The sequence below is a fragment of the Mustela nivalis genome (genome assembly GCF_964662115.1).
Source record: "Mustela nivalis genome assembly, chromosome: 20".
Lineage (NCBI taxonomy): Eukaryota > Metazoa > Chordata > Mammalia > Carnivora > Mustelidae > Mustela > Mustela nivalis.
Genome location: NC_139039.1, coordinates 38786396 through 38804723, shown reverse-complemented (window position 1 = coordinate 38804723; position 18328 = coordinate 38786396). Strand labels below are relative to the sequence as shown.

At 42.7% G+C, this 18328-nt stretch overlaps 1 protein-coding gene across 2 annotated transcripts in view; it reads right to left on the bottom strand.

Annotated features, from left to right (window-relative positions):
• The window catches only part of CSMD1 (CUB and Sushi multiple domains 1), a 1903837-nt gene that overhangs the window by 373335 nt on the left and 1512174 nt on the right, over positions 1-18328 (bottom strand). For both annotated transcript variants that reach the window (XM_082715632.1, XM_082715633.1), the window contains exons 13-15: positions 8163-8345; positions 6644-6970; positions 5232-5426 (exon numbers count right to left, since the gene is read on the bottom strand). In XM_082715632.1, coding sequence (XP_082571758.1) covers positions 5232-5426; positions 6644-6970; positions 8163-8345 — 705 coding nt within the window. The remainder of the gene's footprint in view (positions 1-5231; positions 5427-6643; positions 6971-8162; positions 8346-18328) is intronic.

The following is an 18328-nucleotide window of genomic DNA, read 5'->3' as shown; positions in this document are numbered from 1 at the left end:
TATTTATTTATTATTTATTCCCATTTTATAATTATTTGTATAATCATTGTAACAGTTATACATATTTTAGCCTTCATTCCTACATTTCTGACATGCTGTAGCAAATGTTTTTTAGAATATGACATAAGCAAAATTAAACAGTCTTACTTGTTTCATGTTTTACTATTCAGTGATACTATGTAAGAAAGGCCTATAGCAAATATAGATTTTTTTTGTTAAATCTGCTATATGAGACCTTTCTAAATCTGTTTGGATTGCCTTATTTTTGTAAGCCTTACTTCCCATCTAAATACAAACTTGTATATTTCCTTCATTTCAGTAAAGGTTTTTAAAAATTTTGAGTTGTTAGATTTCTTGAAATGTGCCAGCATTGTCACACATCACTATTATTTATTAATATCTTGTCTTTTACATATCACTTTGTAATTTCGTGTGTGTTAGAATTTGCATCACTTTATCCTGATGAAATAGATGTTTTAATTGTTATATTCTCAGTCAACAGAATTAAACAAAAAAGTATGAAGTGATGAAGTCAGGTTTGCCGTATCAGCCAGCTTAGATTACATCGTGGTGTAGGAACAACTCCACAACCCTACTAGCTGTGATGAGACGGTCATTCCTCACACAGGCTACGTATCCAAGGGCTCCTTCCTTTTTCTTGGATACGTAGCCTGTGTGAGAAATGACTCTCTCTCTCATCACACAGAGAGGAATCTTTTGTAAGATTTTATTTTTAGTACTCTCTCCACCCAACGTGGGGCTCGAACCCACGGCCCCAAGATCCAGAGTCTCACACTCCACACACTGAGGCAGCCAGGTGCCCGTAGGGGCTCCTTTCTTGAGCTAGTCTTGTAGGAGACAATCAAAGGTAGGTTGGTAAGTTGAATATATCACTTCCACTCATTCCTAACTGAAACAGTTTCCTCAAAGCCAAGGGGGCCAAGAAATGCCATCCTGCTTGGAGAAGACTCAGAAGACCCAGTGGACAGCACCAGTGATGCTCAAATTCCCAAGGGAAAGGAAGTGAGCCAGGTCTATAGGACACAAACTCCTTGATTCATTGAGTATTTGCATGGATGAACTACTTGATATTGTATTTCTAAAATAAGCTCATCTTGATTACATATATTTTTTCTATAGCTTTATGTTTTAATGTAATTATCTGGCTCACGCATATTACACTTAACACTGCCTTTGTAAAATGGTACACGGGAGTTAGGCCGTTTTTGCGCTAGCTATGATAGTGTTCTCCATGCTCAACTTCTCCAGACTTGGAAGAGAGAGAACTTCCTTGCACACCTCCCTTGCTTGTGTCTTTCTCTGCGTCCAAACTTTACACTCTTTTCAAATCTCTTCTCAGGTTTTCTGTTTATTTACACTTTGCACTTCCATTTGAGTCACTGTGAATAATTTACATTTTGCTAGGAAATCACCAATTCATTGAACATTGAAATTTGTTGCCATAGAGCTGATGATGCATTCTTGTACACTCACACACACACACCCCAATTAACTTGTGCTTTTAGTGACAATGAGCTGCACTGAAATTTATGGGGAGGCTAGAGGCAGAACAAATAAGTAGAGATAAATCTTTCCTACAGAGGCTAAAAAATTTATACATATGTTGTGCCGGTATCCAGTAAATTCTGCCAGAAAAAATAAACATAATTTTTAGAGGAAATGATTTATTGTGAGCCTTTTGCTCTTTATGTAAAGTTATTATTAGTAATAAGAACTCATTATTTTATTATTATGTTGAGTTATTATTTTTGTAACCATGGTTATTTTTCTTCTATTTTGTTGAATACCTAGAACTGTCTTTCTTCCTAGTTTTTTTTTTATCAGAATCAAAGAAGCCTTGTCTATCTTATTGATACCAAAAAAATAATTCACTTAGATTATTCTTTCTAATTCTTGATTTTTATTAATATAACATTGTACTTTTTTTCTAACATTATCAAGAAGTTCCTTCACTCTTTGTCTTTCTGTTTGATCCTGGGGCATTTGCCTCCTCACAGAGGCTTCCTGTCACACTATATCGTGGCAGAAAGGCCCCCCTCACAGGGTTTCTGGGTAGCACACCCCTTCGGGCTTGCGGCTTTACCACACGGCGTCTCCCAAGTATTTGTCTGTGGTTCTCTTCGTATCATACGTTTCCCCTGTACCTGCATATGCACATGGCCTCGACCTTATGATCAATTAAAGAACTGATGGTAACAAGTAATACTTGAAAAAAAAATAAGGAATATGTATATACTCTAAGATACTTGAACTTCCTTCTGTGTCTCTTCAATTAAATGTGCTGGTGCTACTAAATCTTTCCTTTCCCATTTGATTTTTTCCAACTAGATGCACATAATTCTGTAAGTAGCATTTCTGTTTCTCTTCACCAAAGACATCACTTGGGGTATCTAATTAGTTGCACTATCAGAGTATCTGTGTGTACTTTCTGAGACTCATCAGGGCACTATAATTGGGTTTTTCAGTACAAGTAAATTATTCAAAAACAACAACAACAAAAAACCTCTTTCACCATTTACTAGTCCTCTGTGTTAACTGTTTTCTGTGTTAACCCATAGCTGAGGTTTGACTGAACTTCTCTGAAGGTCTTTTCCAAATTTGAGAGGATGGCTCATTCACATTTAATAGGATACTTTCCCCTGGCATCTGACTTTATTAGAAACATCATCTGCCACTTCTGGGAGCCCTTCCTTTCCCCTGACCATGCAGACGGACAGACTTGCCCTGAGCCCGTAGCACAGCCGCACAAGCATTTTGCAGGGAAGCACACCCAGGATGCGGAGAAGCACGGCCCGGAGAGAGCAGAGACTGGAAAGTACTGTCATTTGTTTCCCCCTATGGTCCGCTTGAGCAGCCCCAGCAAATAGGCACGCACACACGCTGTCATTACTATCATTGGAGCACCAAGGAGTGTATGTTCACTTATAGGTAAAGGATAATGACCCCCTGTTTATTAACACCAGATACAATGTAACATCTAAAAGCTGTACATATAAAATATGTGATAGAGACAGATAGGGATGGAAGAGCTTCCCTTGGGCTCTTTCCCTTCAATTTGTCAAGTTCCTACCCCCCAGTGATGTTCACCGCCCACCAATCTAAGCCCTTCATGAAAGTGTGAAAGTGAGAATATCTTTATGGAGATTTAACATAGTCCTGACCCTTAGACGATGGACGCTAACTTTGATAGTTGGACTGAAGGGTAAGGGCGTGAGGCAGGAGCCCCTCCCACTGCACGGCTCGTCAGGTGGCCAGGGAGTTCATCAGATAGATCGGGTTCTGCCTAGACCGCCCCCTGGCAATGGTAGGTCGGTCACTCTAGAGAGGAAACAACCTTCAACTCCAGGTTATATTTGACACATTATTTCTCTTAAATTTACTTATTCTAAAATGAGCACCTACTGGCCAAAGACCATTGAGAAAAAAATAAACAGTGTGGAAAAAAATCACCCATCACTGTGACTAACATTTTGGTGTATATTTTTTTTTCAGGCTTTGAAAAATAATTATTATCATCATGAGATACTTAAATATATGTTTAAAGCGGCTTGTTGGAACACACGTGGTCATATCACCTGGTTTTTCACATGATAATCTATGATGATCATCTTTGATGTTACAATATTTGTTTGAGGTTTGTGATGATTTATCTAGCTCATTCTTTGTTGTTTAAAATTAAATTGTTTGCATCTTTGGTTTTTGTGTTTAATACTGCAGAAAGCATTCTTGAGGGAAAAAAATATTATCTTTTCAGAGTTGTTTGAATATGTCCTTACAACCAGAAATACGATTTATAGCTAAAAAAGTAAGAAACAATTTAAAACCCTTAATATGAATTTACACTATGATGCCATAATTTTATACCTTCAACAGCTTGTCCAGAAAATGTCAGTTATTCCTCAACCTTACCAATTATACATCTTATTAAGGTGTTCAAATATTTGCCCATCTGATAGACAAAAATGGTACTTTAGCTTTGCATTAAAATTAGTAATTTTTGCCCATCTGAAAAGACCACAGACTGTATGTTGTAACTGTGTGACATTCCAGGAAAGGCAAAGTGACAGAGGTAGGGAAGAAATCGGTGGGGTGTAGGGGCTGGGTGCTGTGCGAGAGTGAACGGGTTGAGTGCAGGACGTTAGGGCAGTGAGACTGCTCTGTGTGATGCTCTAATGACGGATGCATGTCGTCATACGTTTGTCCAAACCCACAGACTGTACAACACCAAGAGTGGCCTAAAATGGAACTATGGACTCTGGGTGATAGTGACATGTCCCCGTGGGTTTGTCACGTGTAACTAATGAAACCGTCTGGTGGGGCTGTTGCTCGTGGGAGAGACTGTGCTTCTGTGGGGGCAGGGGACATAAGGGAAATCTCTATACCTTCCATTTAAATTTGCTGTGAACCAAAAATTACTCGTAAAAAAAGTCTATTTAAAAATGTGTTTCTTGGTATTATTGGAGGTAAGTTTTTTAAAAAGCTTTTCTTAGCTCAGCATGTATGGGACATTTTGATAGGGTGTGAATATATATTCTAAGTCACTAATTTTCATATGAGCAAACATTAGAGGTGGTATGCTCCTTATTCTGCACGCACCCCCTGGCTTTTTTACACAGTTAACCGGAGTAGAAATGTCAAGAAGAAAATTAGTTAGGCAGTATTTACATCAGGTACCTTAAGGGCAATAAAACAGCATAGCTACTAAAAACTGTGCCATTGTTAGAGGCTGAATTATGTCTTTCCAAAATGTGCATTTTGGATTTTTCATTCCAGCACCTAAAGATGTGACCTTGTTCGGACGGAGGGTCTTTTTAGATGGGGTTAAGGTGAGTTATTAGCATGGCTCTGATCTCATGCGACTGGTGCCTTTAGAAAGAGGGGACATCTGGAAACAGAGGTGCGTTCACACGGAGAAAGCGGAGATGATGCTCCGGCAGCCGTGCCACTCCAGAGACATGAACAAAGCCCCGGAAGCTGGCGGAGAACCAGAACAGATCCTCCCCCGCAGCTCAGTGGGCACCAGCCCCGCGAACACCTTGCTCTTGGATGTCCAGCCTCTGGGACTGTGGGACACTCAGTTTCTAGTGTTTAAGCCTCCAGTCTGTGTGCTTTGTGACAGCAGCCCTAGGAAACCAGCACGGTCCCTTTGTTCATCGAGTCCGATGCGGACTTGCACAGGGAGATAGTGGCAAATGAGAGGAGCCGCTCACCTTCGCAGCGAGGCACCGTGGAGCTCCAGACGACGTTCCCGTCCTGCAGGATGCAGGTGATGGACTCCGACCCCTGCGTTTTGACAAAGCCGTCGTCACAGTGGAAGGAAACTGAGCTCCCCAGCAGAAATCTGTCACCGAAACGCCGTCCGTTTATGGGAATGCCAGGGTCATGGCACTCATTCTGACCAAACGCTAAAAGGAAAAACAAATGAATAGAAATACTTGAACATTAGGTAAGCATATTCAAAAAAGAAAGAAACAAAACCTACTAAAAAAAAGCCATTTAGGGGGCGCCTGGGTGGCTCAGTGGGTTAAAGCCTCTGCTTTCGGCTCAGGTCATGATTCCAGGGTCCTGGGATCGAGCCCCACATCGGGCTCTCTGCTCGGTAGGGAGCCTGCTTCCTCCTCTCTCTCTCTCTGCCTGCCTCTCTGCCTACTTGTGATCTCTGTCTGTCAAATAAATAAATAAATAAATAACCTTTAAAAAAAAAAAAAGCCATTTATTGTTCTAAAGTTCAGTTCTACATTTATAGACCGATAATCGCATTAAACCAATAAGATACTGATACCTAGTATGACAGAGGGAAAGAGAAAGAATAGATGGCACACAGATATGTAAAACTGTCATTTACACGGCATTTCCCAGTTTGAAAGCACTTTTCACATGGATTAAGAAAAAACAGAAATATGGCAGGGGCTGCAAGGGATTCTGATTCAGACACATCTGGGTTAGAATCCTGGTTCGTGTGTTTTTTTCTGCCCTTCGGCAGACATTCTGACGATCTGGTTAGATATTTTAATTTACAGGTGAGGAACGCCGAGCCTGTATCACAGTGTTACTGCAATATTAAATGAAATAATTACTGGCACACCTAAGCACAGTGTCTAAGAGAAGTTGGCAACCAGTAAATTGTGATTTATAACTCACCTTTAACATTATTACATTACACTCCCTTAACAATGCCCTGAAGTGGATGTTCTTAAATCCAATCTGGTTTGCAAATGAGGACCCTGAGACAAAGAAAAGTGCCCTCTAACCAAAACTCACTAAGTATAGCAAGTGCTGGTGTTCTAATCCATGGCTCCAGACCCCAAACGCCTCAATCCTTTTTACTGCACGATTTCTTTGAATGCAGGATGTGTGGATGGATGGGTGGGTGGAAATAGGTGTAGAAAGTGGGAGAGGAGGGGGGGAGGGAGGAAAATGAGAGAAAGAAAAAAGGAACATGAGCGCTAAACCTACTCTAAGGCTGACAGAGACACCAGCCCAAATGGAGTGATGCCCCTAGGCTGATGGGACAACGCTGTCTAATTGTGTTACTCCCATTACCTTACAGAGTGTCAGCCTGGACCCCACAAGCCATTTAAATAAATGGTGCCTAGAAGTGGTGCGGGGGAGGCTTGCTTACTGGTGTAAGTGATGTTGAAGCCCCTGCCGGTCGTGGAGTGGTCGGACTGGAACTCCAAGCGGACTATGTGCCCGCTGCTGGCCAGCTGGGAGGGGACCTCGTGACCCGAGAAGGTGCCCAGGACGGTGATATCAGAAATGCCGTCATCTTTGATCGCAAGGAAATCAAACTGCGGTTCCACGTCGAAATCGTTAAAGATGAGGTGAATTCTGCTTCCTGGTTCAGAAATGATCAGCCAGACACAGTTCATGTTGTTGCCGTACTCCTCGGGGTAATTGGGCGAGAGAATAACTCCGGACGACGCGGTGAAGTTGAAGAAGCAGGAAACTGTGAAGACACAGACACGTGTTCGTACCACTTTGCACACGGCCAAACAGCCGGCCACGTGGCGCTGACCGACGGCAGCCTCCTCTGAAGGCACCCACACCTGCAGAGCTAGGACCGTCCAACCGCTTTTGCATCGGTAATTCTACACCATGATATCCCTTCGCTCCCTAAACTGTAAATAGAATATTCCGTGGCACACACCACAACCAGAGCCCACACGTAATCGAGCATAAGCTTGACTCCGAAATGATCTGAGCCGAGGTCATGGAAACCTGGAGCAAATATTAGAATTTCTAGTTATAACTTTCTGCCTTCAGAAGAGCAAACATTAATATGATAAGTTATGTCTGTGTCTCGAGCAATTTCCAGAAATAATATTGGTTCTGTTTAGTCTTCTTGGATACCTTTTCTCTTTATATTTTATGTTTGCCTTTAAAATGCATTTTTTCAAGTTATTTATGTATTATTAGTTATCGGGTAACAATAAAAAAAATCAGACCATATACTGGGTGGACAATATAAAAATCTCTTGGAACATTTACCTTTTTAAGAGCATGTACTTAAAATCAGTTTACATACATACACACACATATGCTGAGAGGGCACCTGTTGGATTATTTCTAGCCTGTGGCTTCGCTTTTCTATCCACACAAGTCCCTATTTGTCTTTCAGGTGACATGTTACATTGAGTCACAAAAAATGCTACATTAGTTACATGCTACATTCAGTTACAAAAAAAAAAAAACTTTCTTTTAAATCCCCATGAAGTACTTTGTTTCTATTTGTTAAAACCCTGTACTTAGGAGGGCACCATAAGCTGATGTCCCCCACACTCACAACTGGTGTTTCTGTGTTAGACATTATCAAAGCTATCAGGTCCATTGCCTGTGGGTGTCTCAGACCCTCCCACTTCAGAAGCTCTAGAAGGAGGCAAGGCTCCTCTGGGCATGGTCCATTCTTGCTGGCAGAGAGATCTCAGCTACAAGTTATGTAGGAGACGGAGCCATAGCATGGATTAGCTTTACAGGGAAGTTGGTACGCAAGAACACCCACGCTTTGTTTGGTCAATGAAGCACTCCCCAAAGGTTCTGAATGCTTCCCCTTCCGAGGTGCACCTGCCCCTTTCCCTCCCTCTCCCCCTGCCTGGCAGCCGCGGGACAGAAGGAACAGCCCCGGCCAGCGCAGTACTCACACACGCAGCTGGGCTTGTTGCCAGACCACTGGTTGTTCTGCTGGCACGTGATCACACGCTCTCCCACCAGCTCGAAGGCCGCCTGGCACTCGAATGTCAGCGTGTCCCCGTGGAGGAAGCTGTTGCCAGTCCGCTTCCCGTAGGCGGGAACCCCAGGGTCCCCACAGCCTCCCTTTTCAATTTCTGAAAACGGGAAAGAAAAATGAACTGTGGAAAAAATACACAGCGAACTTTTTTTTAAACAATTGAGAAAGTGAGCAAGTTACTTTTTGCTGGTTGAGACTCAGCTTTTGTTAAAAGTTTCAAAAGGATGTTCATGTCATCCAGTATTTAATTACAAAACCCTGGGGCGGGGGGTAAACATGATTTAACTTGAGAAAAAGGTACTGAATTTATTGACTTCTAAGGGAGACGAATGGCCACGCAGATGTGTTGGCAACAGGAATGTCGGGATTTATAGGTACGTGTTCCTGGCCCAGGCACCCCCTACCTGCTGTCCAGGATTTCTGCAATGGAAATGCAAAGACCAAGTGTGTCTGAATCGATCCGTTCTTAGATGTAAAGAATACAAGTAAGATTGTTCATTCACTACTGCATATTTAAATCAATAAATCCATTTGAATATTCTTTCCCTTAATGTTAAAACCCATTTATGAAACAAAATGGATAAATTAATGGTCTTCAGCCAGGAAGAAACTATGCCAAGTCAAGCCCCTTTGCCTTAGAACAGGACGGACACAAATGCACCAAAACCATCCATACATTTCAACATTTGCTCTGTCTTAAATGCTAACCACACAGAACATATTAAGAAAAATGCTTCTTGTGGATTCATATAAAAAATATGTTTGGAGGGCCAGCTATGTGTCAGACTGTGTCCTACATAACGAGGTTACTGAGCAAACAAGACACAATTCTCCCACTCGTGGTGCTTACATTGTATGAAGGGAACAATAAAATTCTTTAAATGTATATGATTTCTGGTCACCATAGGTGATTCGAAGCAAAATGAAGATGTTCAAAGGATTACAGAATAACGGATGAGGGAGGAAACAGAAAGTATAACTCAGCCCTGAAGGAAATCTGAAATCAGCCCCTGCTCCAGAGACACCAGCCCAGTGTGGTTGGAGCTCACGGGTGGAGGGCAAGTGAGATCAACCAGTTGATATCACAATGGCATCAAGATTTTCAATAGACGGGTATCGTCACATCTGCTTTCTTAGGCAGATAGCAAAAGAAACAAAAGCAGGTGTTGGGTAACAGGTTCGGTGCGCCCTGTTAACCAGATAGGCTATCAGATAAAGAAGGCGACCCTTACGCTAATGATTCCAGAAGAACAAAAGTGTTCCTGCATGTAACACAAGCTAAAGAACGCACCAGAGAACATGTTTACTTAAGGATAGACCTTGGAGTTCAAGTTGATGGCCTTTGCTTGAACAGATCTAGAAGTGGATTTGCTTGAATTTAATACTTGGGATGCCTTGAACAAAGTTTTATGTTTTCCCCATTTAAAAAGGGCAATTCACATTAATGGTTTCTAACAGAAAAGAGGCTGCATGTGGCATGGCCTCCCAGCTGGTTAGGGGGTTGGGCACTCCACATTTCTGGCAACGGACATGGCGCTGAGTTCAGGAGTCAGGAAGCTAGACTTGGTGTTGAGCCTCCTGGCCTTCGTCTGGCCACCATGAGCAATTAGTCTTTCCAAGTCTCATTTATACATCCTCAGCGACCTCTTCCTACCTCCAAGGACATCTGAGGGACTTAAGTAATTCACATACAGAACACCGCATACAGGGCTCAAAATATTAGCTGTTACTATGATTGTTAGTAAGCCTTAGACTTCTCGAAGTTCGTTCTGCCTCCATGATGCTAAAATTCATAATGTCCTCTTACAAGGAGATCAAATCTGGCAAGTGGGATGACGCCGTTCTCTACATTAACGGAGTCTGAGAACTCCTGACTACAGAGTGCTCAGACAAAATGTCTGTCGTTTGACCCACGATGTGGATGTAGATGACAACAGATCTGCCCCTCATGCTGAGAGCCAAGAGAATACTGTTTCCACCAATGATGCTGATGTCCCCGTGTCCAGATGCGAGGACCCTGCTGGCCTGGAACACAACCTGCTATCCGTCCGACACACCTATCATTAGGTGCTCTGCATCAACTATGACCAGCAACCAGGCAGCACGGTGTCTGGTATCAGCACGTAGGAATTATCAAATTTTGCTATCAACTAAATGTCTGAGATGATGACTCAGAGATCTCAGAGATGACTCAAAGATGACCCTGAGATCTTATTTTTAAATAATACTAGAATTTGCTATCAACTGAAAGATCGAAGCCCCTAGAGACAGGGAAAAAAAAAAGTTGGTCAAAATATCTCTTCCAAATTATCAGTCTAGAAATGGGATTTGATAATTAGGGCCTAAAGAAAAGTCCCAGCTGTGATTGTATCCTCCCTGCCCATCTAGGACTGTCCATTCAGCGGGAAGAGCCGTTTAACAGTCTACTGGGGGCTCCATAATGTTCCTGTTGACACGCTTTTCTTTTTCTTTGACAGTGACCTTTAAAAGTACTAAATAACATTATTTCTTTATCAATTATCATAGTAATTAATTCTTCTGGATTTTATGAACTGTTTATTTTTGAATGACAAAGAATTGATCTAAAACATTTATAGTAAGTACATTTGACATTGCATATTTACCATTCATCTCTAATACATTTTGTTTTTATTAGATATATTATGCCTGTAAATGTTTACATAATAAATGAGTAATTCGATCCACGATGTGCTCTTTTGATGTACTGAGCATTTTTGTTTTCAGCGGCCTATCGGTATTAGATGACGGGGGCAAATAGTGAGACTGACCAGGCAGCCTGGTCAGGCGAATTTGAGGCATGTTCATGTGGTCTTTCTGGACAGAATGAAATGTTTGCATAATGCGATATCACTTTGGACTAGATACTGGAAAAGAGAGGGGTGTAACCAGATTAACATGGAAAACTGGGAGGTAAATTTCTGAGAACGATCATGAGAAAGAGTAAGATGCGTGATGTGGTCTTATGAGTTATCTGCCAAGTTTTGATGCACAAAAGGCAATCGTGTTCAATTCAATACAAGCCTCTTGAACCATGAAACCGTGGGTGCTCTCCAACACTCACCTGAGCTGTGGTGCAGACCTAACGCAGACCTGGCTGATTATTCCTCTTGTACTGTCTTTGCCCCTGTCGTGACCCCAGCACAGGGCAGCAGAAGCCCAGATACACGAACACAAGTTTCAGTCATAACTAACTTCCCTTGGGTTCCTTTGCCTAACTAAATGTCTTGGCTTTGTGTCCCTTAACGAATGCTATCCATACAACGTTCTGACATATTGGGACCTCAGTGGCTTTGGCTCTCACTTCTGAATATTCTCCTCAGCATTCTAGAGGATGTCCTGTCTTCTTCCAGCACCACACAAGAGCGTACCTGTAGGTAGACCTGTTAGGTGCCTGCATGTCATAAAAGACCAAGTAGCACACAGCAGCATGTGTTTTCCAAATACTTTGCATGTCCTAAATTTCTCCCACTCCATGAAGGGTTCTTGCACTCAAGCCAAAGGCCGCTCAACATCCATGATCTCTCGTGCCCCCGAGCTTTTTTCCGTTCCGGCCCCTCCCCCTCCCATCGGAGACGGCACCTCTTCTGTCATGGCGCCCCCTTCACTAAAGCCACTTCCGCTGACCATGGCCCAGATTTTGCTTCCTGTTCCAGAAATGACAGGTAGCTTTTTTGTAGAGGTTTCAGTAGGAATCCAGTCAGGACTGATTTTAGTTGTGAACCTGTCTCCCTACCCCATGGCACTGAAAATTTTTCCAGAATGATGACTAATCCATATCTTTCTTTGTATTTGCTAGTACGAAAAATAGTGTCTGAAATAAAGTGGATGGTTGGTACTGTTTTGTTCTTTAAAGGAACTTCTGAAATGTCTGACCAGGCTTACGTACAGTTTCCAGCTATAACACAAGCTACTGATTTTTTTTTTCCCCTAGCAAAGAGTTACTAGCCTTTGCCCAATTTTTCAGTCTGTGACTAATATTTTTGAGCACAGTACATCAACTGTTCTAACTGTACGGTCTAAGAAGAAAAAGAACCGACCAAGTCACCGGTCTTCTGAAGTTTGTAGCTTAGGATAGTTAGCAGAAAATAAACCAGTAATATAAGATATATCCGATAGTGATAAATGCACTGAAGACAGAGAAAGCAGGGTAAGAGGGAATGCAGAGGGGAAGGGTTCTCTGTTTCAGGTGAAACACCCAGGGATGGCCTCTGAAATTCACATTTGAGCCCAGATGAGAAGGGAGGGCACGCCCATGAGCATAGGAAAGCAGAATGCAGTATACAGAGTGAGCCGATCTAAGACAAGGGATGAATGAGGGATCCAGGTGGCAGGGCGGACCAACAGCTAGAAACAAAGTGTGATTAGAGTCTGGTGATAAAGGAGGAGATAAGCAAAACAGGAAAACAATGAGGGGGTCAAGGACCAGGCAATGCAAACTTCTAGACCTTGACTAGGTCACTGTTCTTTCGTTGTACTGTATTATGAAGATGCTGTAAAAGCTAGAGAAACCACACAGGACAAGTAATCGTTTCTCAGTCTATTGTGAAATTGCCAAGAACGCTAATCCCAAATGATCATGAAGATTTTAACCTCTATCAACCCATGTGTATATACTTGGTGGGCAACATGTGTTACAGGAAAGGAAGCTGCCCAGAGAATTCAGGTTCAAGTCGCAGATCTTTCATTCCATATTCATGGGAACTTGGATCCCTTATTCTCTTTGATACTCTTCCAAAATTATTTGTGGAGCACATCCTGTGTGCCAAGGTAACAGGACCAGGAATAATTAATGACCTTCAAGAGGTCTCTAATCTAGTACTTTGGGCAGACTGATGGGGGAGCATCACAGCACTCTTGGTGAGACGTCTGCCATTGTGAAGACATTCTGAAGTTAGAGCTATGAATCCAATCTCTTTAAAGTAAAAATACGCCGCCAGAGGGAAACTGTACTCTGAACTTTTACATGTTTTGTGGTCAGCCCTGCATGTTTACCTTGTGGGTCATGCAAAAGAAAGGTCGTGTTGAAGCCAGAGCAGTGATGATCACATTGCTGGGTCCGGAGACTGGGTCTGGAGCAACTCGGCCAAGAGCAGAACCCAGGGGAGCTGCCGGAACTCAGGGACAGCCAGACTCAGTGACCGCCACGCTCCCTTCAGCCATAATGAGATGTTCCTCAGGACACATTCTACTTTGCAACGTTAATGTCTACCATCTAACCCAACACTCAGCATTACTGGCCCATGGTTTCAAAATGGAACAAATCCAAAAGAAAAGAAAAAGCCCTTACCTTTGGAACTTCGGGCAAAGCTGCCCCTCACAGCACTACCTATACATTATCACCATAGAAGGCAGGATCTGAGAATTATAATGATGCTCTGAACTATTTTTTCTTGTAACTAGGAAAGCTGACTTTCCTAGCTAAGCTTTGAGCTTGACACATGAACTACTGCATCTTAAAGGAAGGAAGCATTCTTAATTCTAGCAAAGTTTTGAATGGGCCCCTCTTTTGCTTTGGCCTCTGCATTCTGATTGCCTACAGTCAGTGGTTCCCAGACTTGCCTACAGGTCAGCGTCACAGAGACCCCTCCCAGTCACAAGTCCTAGTGTTTCCCAGGGAAGCCTTTAGCTGCCCCGTGAATGTCCCGCCTGGGGAAGCAGAGCAGCTGCCCAGCAGGACAGGAGGCGTTTCCTACTGGGGGGGAAAGGACGAGAGGCCGTGGTTTTCAGGAGGAAATACAGGATTCCACTTCGCAGCAGCTAAGTGGGCGGACCATTTCAGGGAACGGCAGGGAGGGGACAGTAGGCAGCCAGGATCTCCCCCTTCCTCTCTAGCGGCACGCCTGTTCCTGCCTAGCGCACGGCAGCACCAGAATGCAGATACGGAAAGTCCAAAAAAGAAAAAAAAAAAAAGACTGCGTTAGACTAACCTCTGCTAATACATATTTCATCAATAAGCACAGAGCATGTGTGCTGTCAAAGGGGAAACTGGAGTCCTTTCCTGATAATGGTCCTTAGTCTGGACTAAAGCAAAGATTTATGCATAAAGAGAAACACCAAAGTGCATGTATTATATTTGTCTATTTAAAAAAATCACATGGAACTGATCCAACGTGTGCAACAAATCTACCCATAAATCATACCCATACACAAAAACTGTTAGGTCATCTTGCGAGCCAAAATATTCTCTTTTTCATAGGTCGGAATAAAAGTGCTGCTAAGTATTGTGAATTTCTTTTTATTAGGATGGCCTTTGGCTGCTAGGAACAAAGAGAGCCAATGAGCACTGACTGAGATCAATGAGGTACTTCATGTTCCTCACGCACCCAGAGACGCAGACGGGCTGGCCCCACACACTCCCTTGCCACCTGCCACCCCCGGACATGCTGGCTGACGTTTTTAGGGTACAAAGTGGCTGCTGGGTCTCAAGGCAGAAGGAAGTGGAGAGTCAAGGTTTCCCACAAGGGCAGGTTTTCTCTTTTAAAGACAAAAACAAAACCAAAACAAGAAAAACAAACAAACCAAAACCAAGGTCATATCTAATGATTTCTACTCATTCCTCTGTGTCTGGCAGGTCACCTGTCCATTCTTACCTGAAAGAGCCAGGAAATGTGATAGGAGACTCCACCGTGAAGAAAACAAGGGAAAATAGTTTCATTTCTCTTAATAAACGGTACTTGCTTAAATAATCCACAACATCTTCCACAAAATGTTAGCAAAACTAAAAACTGAATTACGTACGTAATTCTTACCAAAATTATCATCTCAATGGGAAAAAAAAAATCACTTCGCAAACATCAAGCGAACATTAATATGTTTGGCACTTTTTACCAGGACGGTGTTTAAATATTTGTTAGCTTGTGTTTAGTTTTCAGGAAAAATAAATAGAAATACATTTTAAAAATTATTTGGGGAATACTTGGGGAGATAATAATTAAGGCAAATAATAGTAAAAGTAAAACCACATGATAGTTGGCTTTCTTTGCTTGACTTATTTCACTCAGCATCATCTCTTCCAGTCCCGTCCATGTTGCTACAAAAGTTGGGTATTCATCCTTTCTGATGGCTGAGAAATATTCCATTCTGTATATGGACCACATCTTCTTTATCCATTCATCTGTTGAAGGGCATCTCAGCTCCTTCCACAGTTTGGCTGTTGTGGACAACACTGCTATGAACATTGGGGTGCAGGGGCCCCTTCTTTTCACTCCATCTATATCTTTGGGGTAAATACCCAGGAGGGCAATTGCAAGGTCATAGGTAAGCTCTATTTTTAACTTTCTGAGGAATCTCCACACTGTTTTCCAAAGTGGCTACACCAACTTGCATTCCCACCAACAGTGTAAGAGGATTCCCCTTTCTCTACAACCTCTCCAACATTTGTTATTTCTTGCCTTGCCCATTTTGGAGCGCTGGGTCTTATATGCAAACAACGAATCATGGAACACTACTTTAAATACTAATGATGTACTGTACGGCGACTAACATAATGATAAAAAAAAATAAGAGTGGCCTCTAAAAGAAAGTAAATGTGAGTATGTCTAAAATGAAAAATTAGGTAAAAGAAAAAATAAGAAAATGCAATAGGATATAATGAATCAAAATTATTTGGGTCCTTCATGATTCTTTCTTCATTTTGCCATAGAAATCAAGGAGATCCACAGCCTTTGTTGGAGTAGGTGGCAATTTACAGGTACATTTTAACTGGCTAACTTCCATTTGATCTGAAATTTCACGGGCTTGAAAGCACATTTGGATGGCTGGCCATAAAGAAGAGAAAGAGGTGCATATTCAAGGGGGAAAAAGCAATTTTAATTTTAGAAACTAGGGAATAGGCTTAATAAATTACTTGCCCTGTTACCAACTTTCTCCTAAGGAGATTAGCTGTACCAGCGAAAGGCACCATTGTTCATAGGATTCCACACGCTTAGAGCTGGCAGCCCTAGAATATAAACTCACTAATTCTTCCAAGTGTGTTTCCCAGCCAGTTTTTCTCCGAGATAGGAAGTCACCCTTGTTAGAGATAAATGCCCTATATCTGCTTTACTAAGATAGATACGGGATGGTTACCTTCTGCACTAAATACGGCCAAATATTACTTCCTACAGAATACCAAAGATGAACACTCGATCTTTATTACATCTACTGAGATAAATAACTCGGGCTTAGCTTACAAAGATTATTTTGTGATTGAAATGGGCATTTGGCTATGAATAATTTAAACATTTTCCAGGCCAATTTTTTTTTAACTTTGCTCTACAATTAGGCACAACATTTGGACACTTGATTATCCAATCATCCATGCATGAGAGCAGACCCAAAACTGCTTCTCCTAAGAATCTTGGCATGGCCCATGGGTATCTCATTAGGTCATCTCTTCAGAGTTGGCATATCATCCGCCCAGGCATGTGTTCTTGTTAGACGTTTCATCTTAGAAGCTAATGTCATTTTATCCAAGCATATGGCTCTGGCCTGAGTTGGCCACACAGGATATCTGCATAGCAAGTAATTATCTGGGAACACAATATCGAATTAAATGCTTATAAATTTATTCAGAGTCATTACAGAATGCATTATAACCCCCTCCTCTACCCCCTTCCCAATAATTCATGTTGAAGTCCTAATCCTGACTGTGACTGTATTTGGAGGCTGGGTTTGGATGGAAAGAAGGAAGGTGAAATGAGGTCATCGCGGTAGGCTTTCATTCAACAGGACTGCTGTCCTTCTAAGAAGAGGAGGGACAGACATTAGCCATGGGAAGATACAGGCAGAAGACTGCTATCTGCAAGCCAGGGAGAGAGGTCTCCGGAGAAATCAAACCTGCCGGCACTTTGGCCTTGGACTTGTAGCCTCCAGGACTCTCAGGAAATAAATGTAAGCTCCCTGATGAACGGCACTCTGTCGCGGCAGCCCAGGCAAGCTAATAAAAGGGCACGAATAAAAGAGACAATATTTATAGATTTGTGATGCCCATGATGTCAACTGATTGTAGAAGTCATGAGCCTTTCACTTGGTTGGGATCAGGTTGCTTTTATGGTCTCTGCAGAGTTTTTCCAGCTGACTTTTGTCTTCGGAATTATGCCACCAGCAGATCCTGAGAATTTTCAAAAGGGAGAAGCTACGACTGTAGCTTCCTTCCTGTTCATAAATATTTCCTAAAAATACTCCTGAGAGTATTGTTTATATTTCAGTGAAAAATTATTTTTATGAAGCCCAAAAGGAAAAGTATTCAATTCTTAGTCCATCAACTTTCTGACTATATGAGGACAAGAATGGAAGGATAGAAGACAGGGGTCTTCTTGGGTTCGGTATTGTTGGAGTTGAATGGGAAGGAGGAGTAGTAAGCACACAAGGAGATGACCGTGGAGCTTCTGGAAACTTCTGGTGATAACAAGTCCTTCCTCAGGACATGGGAGAGGGGCCAATGCGCTCGTTGTCAGGCAAGTTGTTGGAGCTAATGCTTCCTGCTGCTCTGTGTAGGACCCAGACTTGACCCTTTCCTTCCCTAGCTTTTGAGACAGGGAAAGTTTCCTGGACCAGCAGTTTGGCACAGGAGGGTATTGGAAGAGGTATGGATCAGGCTGGGTGAAATGACCTGTGTTTTGGTCTGTTGTCTACAACTCACCAACGTTCAGCCCGAGGGCCAAGAACCATCAGTCCCAGGAAAGCTGAGGTGGACGGTTTACAGTGTTACTGCCCACCATGGTCTAGTCCATCCTGACAGCAGAGAGGAGCGCTGTGTCCCCATGGAGCCTACTGGAGAGGGGTCTATCACAGAGTCAGGAGGTCCATGGCCACAGGAGGCCGCCACGCCTGCTGACCAGCGTCACAAAACATCGTGCTGATGAGGATGGCACACGTGTGTGTTTTCTCCTTCTAAATTCTCTGGTTCTTCAACCTATCCTGTCACTTAGGGAGTCTCCTGAGGTCCACTCAGATGTCCTGACTGTCTGCCCTGGACCGCGGTCGTCAGCCTGCCCTTGGGTGTGCCATCTCCTCTGGAGAGAAAAGCAGTGATCTGCCCCCCACCCCGGCCCTGTGCTTCCTACTGCCTGCGTGTCC